The sequence below is a fragment of the Lathyrus oleraceus genome, chromosome 5, assembly GCF_024323335.1.
Source record: "Lathyrus oleraceus cultivar Zhongwan6 chromosome 5, CAAS_Psat_ZW6_1.0, whole genome shotgun sequence".
Classification (NCBI taxonomy): Eukaryota; Viridiplantae; Streptophyta; class Magnoliopsida; order Fabales; family Fabaceae; genus Lathyrus; species Lathyrus oleraceus.
In genome coordinates this window covers 203,733,509-203,740,661 of record NC_066583.1, presented here as the reverse complement: position 1 = coordinate 203,740,661, position 7,153 = coordinate 203,733,509, and the positions used below count along the sequence as shown (strand labels likewise).

Sequence of the window (7,153 nt, the reverse complement as noted above, 5' to 3'; positions counted from 1 at the left end):
TTATTTGATCCCTTTGCCAAATTTCTTGTGTCTTCACTTTCTATTATTTCATGCCTACTTCCTGCACAATAACACACAAATCAAAGGTACCAAGATCGTTTATCATTGAATTGCATTTCATCCAAAACAAAGGTGGTTTCGAACACTTTAGCAAGGAAATGGAGTGAAAGATACCCATATTTGATAGCTCAAATTAGCACTTTTGGGTATCTAACACTAACTTTTAGAGTTTATGGTCAATTTGATTAATTGAAAGGTGATTAATTTTCCATCCTCCCTTCTTTTTCTTTTTTTTTCCTTGAAAGAAAAGCAAACATAGACATGGCAATTCCTTTCTCTTTCCCTATTTCTTTCTTGAAAAAAAAACACAAGCAAGGCACACGGAGATCAGAACTAAGTTACCACTCACCTGCTGGTGTGATGTTGCAACGGCCGATATGCTTCCCTTCACTGACACTTTTCTATTGCTCCAATCTCCAGATTCAGAGTTGTTTGTGCACAAGCTAATAAAGGTGAACAATGAAAATAAGAGAGAGAAAAGAGAATAATAACAAACTTCCACTACTCTAAAACGGTTACAAATGCTACACGCATTACACTGTTATAGACTGCAAAAGAATGATAATGATATTATTGTTAACACCACTCACTTGCTTAAATATAAGTGGAATTTAAGTAGAAATACTAAAATATCATCTAACAAACTTTGTCTAAAAGTTACTGAAAATGAATTATTTTTAACACCATCGCTTAATTCATATTCAGCTTAACCAAAACTAAAAGCACCAATTCCATCCCTCAAGCAGAGAAATTGATTAGTCTTGATCGCCTTCGTCAGAACATCTGCCAGCTGCTTCTGGGTCCTACAGTGCACGACTTCTAGCACTCCATTTTGAACCTGATTTCTGAGAAAGTGATACTTAATCTTAATATGTTTGCTTCTCCCATCCAACACTAGGTTCTTGGCAAGATTGATTGCAGACTTATTATCAATCATCAGCTTCAGAGGCTTGTTTACTTTGATCTTCAGATCCTGCAGTAAATTTAGAAGCCATGCAGCTTGACATGCAGTCATAACACCTGCAATATATTCTGCTTCACAGGTTGACAAAACAACAACGGGTTGCTTCTTGGAACACCAAGAAATAGGACTTCCCATAAACATAAACAAGTACCCATAAATACTTCTTCTGTCAACTCTGTCTCCACACCAATCAGAATCTGAGTAACTCAGAAGTTCTTAGTCAGTTTCAGCACCAGAAGGGAACAAAACTCCATACTTTCGAGTTCCCTTTATATACCTCAGAATTCTGACAGCAGCTTGGTAATGAGACCACTTCGGTTTACTCATAAACATACTCATCATTCCAATTGCATAGCAAATATCAAGTCTAGTATTACACAAATACCTCATAGAGCCTACCAACTGCTTGAACGTTGTTGCATCTACATCATCACCATCAAAATCAAAACCCAATTTCTGATTTGTATCAGCAGGTGTGACAACATCTTTACAATTCAGCAGCTCAAATCTCTTCAAAAGCTCAAGTTCTTCTTTTATGGCCTTCAGCCAGACTTTCTGCTTAATAGCTTCTTCCATACTTACGGGCTCAGAGTCTACTAACATGGCACACTAAATAACTTCCTCTTCAGAATCTATTTCAGTGTCTTGCAGCATGTCAAACTCTACAAACCTTCTCAGAATATTTTGATTATTTGTGGCCTCTAAGCTTGTTCCGAACCTTCTGATTCTGGAACCCTATCAGATGCTGAAACTCCAGAAGTACTGAGTTCAGAAGCATGACTACCTTCAGAATCTGGAATTCCCATAATCTAGACTACCACCAGAATCTGAATCACAATCAGAATTTGGATCAGAATCAGATTCTTCCTCATAATAAATCGCACCTTCTGATTTTGACTCGCTCTCAAAATCATTTTCAGGCTCTGACTCATCTTCTGAATAAGAATCAATATCTTTAGAAGCTCCACCTCCAGAAGCTCCGTTTCCAGAGATTGGATTACCTCCCGATTTTGGATCATCGTCAGAATCTAGATAATAATCAGATTCACCTTTAAAGTCAAACTCGCCTTTAGAGTTTTGTTCATCTTCAGAGTCACCTTCAGAGGCAACTTCTCCTTCAACTTCATAGTCATCTTCTGACTCAACTTCGGCTTCAGAGTTATCTTCTGACTCTGACTCAGCTTCAAAACCCTCAAATTATAACTCTTCTTCAGAAACTTCAGATTCTGACTCATCTTCAGAACCTTCATATTTTGACTCATCTTCCGATTCTGACTCATATTCAGAATCAGACTCGACTTCAGATTCAGAGTCATCTTCTGACTCTAACTCATATTCAAAGTCTCCTTCAGAATCAGAAATCGTCAATCACACATGTTCATCATTATCATATTCATAAGTCATCAATAACACAAGTTCATCATCAGAATCTCCTCAGGCAATGTTTGCTTCTTCTGACTTCCTTTCCTTGTTTGACCAACAATCCTTAGCAAAGTGGTCAAACCTATTACAACAATAACATTGAACCATTCTCTTGTCAAGCTTCTCCATTCCCTTCTGGTGTTTCTTCTCATCAGAATTGGAGGCTTCTGACTCCTGAGACCTACCATGTCTTTTCTTGGCTTCTGAAGAAGACTGCTTCTGGTCTTTCTTGACAAAAGAAGCTTTTAGAGTCTGCTTTACCTCTCTCTCAGAGGTTCTTTCAGTCAGACGCAACTCTTGTGTCTCTAGACTGCTTTGCAACTCTTCTATTCTCATGGTGCTCAGATTCTTAAAATGTTCAATTGCTACTACGATGTAATCAAATTGAGGAGTAAGATATCTAAGTACATTTTCAATGATACTTTCTTTAGAGAGAGTTTCTCCACACGACTCCATCTCATTTGTGATCAGAATCACTCTGGAGATGTAGTCAGGTACCTTCTCATTGTTCTTCATGCTGAGATTCTCATACTGTTTACGTAGAGACTGGAGTTTCACCTTTTTCATTGATGCATCACCATTGTAGCACCGCACCAGTGTGTCCCACGCAGCTTTTGCCGTTGTCGAATTAGCGATTTTCTCAAACACGTTCACATTCACACACTGATGGATGTAGAACAACGTCTTCTGATCTTTCTTCCTCATATCACGCTGAGCATTTCTCTGCGCATCCGTTGCATTTTTTGGAAGTGCGGCGTAACCGTCGTTGACGAGATCAAGAACATCTTGAGCTCGAAACAACACATGTATCTGAATCACCCAACGATTCCAATTCTACCATCGAACACTGGAAGCTTGGTACTCCGATTATTGTTTCCTTTCATCTTCAATCTTTTGTGCAATACACTCAGATCTCACTTAAACACAGTGTTTCCTAATCCCACAGAAATCAAACAACGCCTCACAGTTTCACTCGTGTTTTCCGTGGTGTTTCCCTGTGGATCTGAACCGGAGTTCTGATATCAACTGTTGGTGCACAAGATAATAAAAATGAACAATGGAAATAAGAGAGAGAAGAGAGAATAATAACAAATTTTCACTACTCTAAAACGGTTACAAATGCTACACGCAATACATTGCTACAAACTGCAAAAGAATGATAATGATATTATTGTTCACACCACTCACTTGTTTAAATATAAGTGGGACTTAAATAAATACTAAAATATCATCTAACAAACTTAATGAATTAATTCTAACCAGAGTGACTACATAAAGTAATCAGGTTTGTTTGCTAAATTTCATTTCCTTGTGTTCCTGATCCAAATCATACTCTTTTATAAAAGTAAGGATTCTAAAATTCTATGTTTTCTGATTGAAGAGGTGTGGAGATTTTGCAATTTTCCCGATAGCAGTTACATAGCTTTTGCTCAACAGAGTTACGAAATTAAAATAGAGCATACTCTTCTGCATTTGCCGGAAAAGCTTACTGTAGCTGGAGCTTTATGGAGTGTTGTCATCATCTCTTAAGCCCAAACGATTACACAATGTTCGTATTATTTTTATTTTAAGTTTTTGATTTTTTTTTAAAATAAATTTTCTCCATACAGGTCCACAAAAACTTCTATTAGAGAACCATTTTCAACTTCCACCATCACCACAAGCATGAAAACATAGTAATATGTGTATCTCTGGTGTCTTTTTCTAGTACATCAAAAGAAAATTATTTCCAGCAAGAAATTTTTTAAAATTTTAAAAACCTAGCATGTGAGTTTTTTGTGATAACCAAGCTTAGTATCTTAAATGGTTGGTTGCTGGGAGTGATCAAGTCTAGACGGCGGAGGTAATCGAGGAAGATGATGGTGCTTAGGAGCCGAAAAAGAAATGTGTCAAGGAAAAAGATGGTTCACAAGAGTTAATGGTTGTTTGGTTTTCAAGAAAGAAAAAGTTAATGACACGTGACACCATGTGATGCACAAGATCCATCAGATATGATTCAAAGAGGAATTATACTTTCAGAACTTCTGATAATAATAGACGACAGAAAACAAAAACAAAAAAGGTTACTGCATTACAAAAGCTTTGTCCAATAATAAAGTACAGACTTCAAATAACAATAGACCTAAATAAGGTACAGACTTCAAACAAAAACTTATACAACATTCATACGATGAAAATCTAAATCATACTGACGTGGACAAAACCAAAATTGTCAATACATTTTATAATAAATCATTTTAGAATATTGATAATATGAGCAATTAGGATATTGATAATATGAGCAATTAGGTTGATACTGTCATGCAACGTTATGGATCGAATTGGGATGAAAGCACAAACTTAGAATTCATGCCAATAGACATGTGATCAAATATTTAGACTCGTAACAGTTCAGGTTGGGGGCGGATTTTGCATTCTCCACCCCGCCCTCGACTACCAGCATCATCATCCATTTCCTTTTGGGGTTGGAATTTGGGTCCTCACCCCGTCTTCCTTTTTCCTAAAGCTCTTCCATCCTAAACTCTCAACCATCGGCTTATAATCCTTACTAAGAATTATGTTGCAAGAGATAGGAGTTTGGAATTTTAGGCAAACAGATACTCCTGTGGAGGCATCATGAACCTCCCCCTTCCTATGGTATCTGCGTTAAAAGCAGAACAATTTCTAATTCCTCCTCAATGCAGGTTGTTAAATTGTATATCTAAACACTTCCTAATTATACATCAAGAATCAACCTTATATTGCACCCCTTAAAAATCAAACAATCCAGTGGAATAAACCTTAGACTGTGAATCAACATTACACAATACAATAAACTATGACATTCTTATTTAATCAATAAGACAGACATATATGTTACAGTAGTGATCAAAAGAACAAAAGAAAAACTAAACTTTGAGGTCATAGTTTATTTAACTAGCTTATGAAAAGTATATCATTCTATAAATGAAACAAAACACAAAAATCACCATACATTACAAGCATGCCAATCCCATGCATGACAAAATGAAATTGTTAAACCAAAAAGAAAGAAACAAAAACTACCTTCTTATCATGTCCGAGTACACGTCGCATCAAAATCATCCGGAGCAACACGAGCAATCCAACTACTAAGTGTTCTCTTAATATCCGAGTGATTCACATAAGCCAACTCATACATACTACACAAATTAACAACAAGGGTCTCATTGAGCGCAACCGTAGGAACCCTTTCCAGAGCATTTTCCAACACCTTGATTGAATCAGACAAATCCCTCAAATACATCAAACAAAGAGCTTTATTGTTAAAAGCCACTATATCAGTATGATCCCTTACAATGCACTCTTCATATTCCCTCACCGCAGATACATAATCCTTCCCAACCATATACACCAAAGCCTTGTTTCTATTCACAAGATTCATAAACTCAACCTCACTCAATGACCCATTGTTCTTCCCATCAACTTCAGCTTTCAAAAACGAAGCTTTAGCACCTTCCAAATCACCAGTTTGTAATTGAATATACCCAAGTTGTGAAATCAAATAAGGATCAGAAGAATTGCGAGAAAGTAAACTTTTCATCAAGCTTAAACAAACACCAAACTCTTTGTGACTCAAATGGTGACCAATTATACAATTCACAACAAAAACCTCTCTTTTTCTCCAAACACGAACCGAATCGCTTAGGTTGTTGTTTTCCTTGGTCATAATCTTCTCACGCACGAAATCGAGGAGACCGTATAACCGATCGATTCCTTGTTGTCGTTGACCTAATTTGATCGGAATTAGGGCGTGAAGCCACCGGAGGGAAAAAGGAACCATAGATCCGACACGATTAGGGTAGATTTTAGGGTAGGTTTCGTATTGGTAGTGTGAACTATCGAGATCTTCGACGGAATCGAGTTCGGAAGAAGCTTCGTTGAAACGACGTAGTTTGGTGAATGCGAGGGCGTTGAAGGCGAGATAGGTGACGTGGTCGTGGGGTTTTTGGAGAAGAGAGAGGGCTCTAGCGCGTGAGACTTTGTCGATGATGGAACGCCACGCGCCGCGGTTGGCTAGGTCTTGGAGGGAGTGAAGTTCGTGGCAGAGTCCGTCTAACGGGATTTTGGTGGCTGGGTTGTTGAGAGGGTCTGTTTGTGATTCAGATCTTGAAGATTGCGACTCCATTGTTGGGACGGGAATGGGATAGAGGGTGGTGGGGATGGTCGGAGGAGGTGGCGTATCTCGCCGGAGTTAGCTTTGGCTTCGTTGGTTATTGGTTAATGATTCTGTAGTGAATTGGGATTTATTGTTGGGCCCTATTGTCAAACTTCCAAAACTGCTAGAACCTTTATAAGAGTTTCTATTAGCAGCTTCCATTTTCTAATACACTACATGCCATGTTAAAATTAAAATCTATTTGGTAAAAAAAAGTTTATTTTACTTTTTACTTAATTTTAAAAAAATTAAATAAAAATTATTTCTATCTTAGAGATCTTCTCAAATAGATTTTTTTTTAATAAAGGTTAACCGGTTCGAAATTTATCAATTTTCTTTCAAAAAATTCATTAAATTTATGGAGAATTTCGAACCGAATTTTGACGAATAAGAATTCATATTTTTGATTGATTACTCCTCTTGTTATTCACTCTTCACTCGAGTGAAGCAATCAACCTTTATTGCAAGATTTCGCGGCACAATGGTAATGAAAAGAAACAAATTTGAATTGGAGAATAAAGAAAGATTAG

General features: G+C 37.2%; 2 protein-coding genes across 3 annotated transcripts; both read right to left on the bottom strand.

Annotated features, from left to right (window-relative positions):
• Positions 1–319: 319 nt before the first annotated feature.
• LOC127082863 (uncharacterized) lies at positions 320–6,744 on the bottom strand. 2 transcript variants are annotated; one of them, XM_051023096.1, is made up of 2 exons: positions 5,492–6,744; positions 320–503 (listed from the first exon to the last, which is right to left on the bottom strand). In XM_051023096.1, the coding sequence occupies exon 1, from the start codon at positions 6,591–6,593 to the stop codon at positions 5,499–5,501; it is 1,095 nt and encodes a 364-aa protein (XP_050879053.1). In that variant the 5' UTR covers positions 6,594–6,744; the 3' UTR covers positions 320–503; positions 5,492–5,498. The 2 variants fall into 2 exon arrangements, with proteins under 2 accessions (XP_050879053.1, XP_050879052.1); XM_051023095.1 differs by lacking the exon at positions 320–503 and adding an exon at positions 4,491–5,087.
• LOC127079726 (uncharacterized) lies at positions 1,811–2,634 on the bottom strand. The gene is made up of 3 exons (XM_051020100.1): positions 2,529–2,634; positions 2,269–2,370; positions 1,811–2,205 (listed from the first exon to the last, which is right to left on the bottom strand). Exons 1-3 carry the CDS (start codon positions 2,632–2,634, stop codon positions 1,811–1,813), a joined length of 603 nt encoding a protein of 200 aa, XP_050876057.1.
• Positions 6,745–7,153: the final 409 nt, after the last annotated feature.

Coding starts and splice junctions, on each gene's coding strand:
- LOC127079726 (XM_051020100.1), bottom strand. CDS start 2,634: ATGGTAGGTCTCAGGAGTCAGAAGCCTCCAATTCTGATGAGAAGAAAC. Junction 2,371..2,528: donor CAATGTTATTGTTGTAATAG/GTTTGACCACTT, acceptor CTGATTCTGAAG/GAGACTTTGAATATGAGTTA. Junction 2,206..2,268: donor AGATGAGTCAAAATATGAAG/GTTCTGAAGATG, acceptor AGGGTTTTGAAG/CTGAGTCAGAGTCAGAAGAT.
- LOC127082863 (XM_051023096.1), bottom strand. CDS start 6,593: ATGGAGTCGCAATCTTCAAGATCTGAATCACAAACAGACCCTCTCAAC.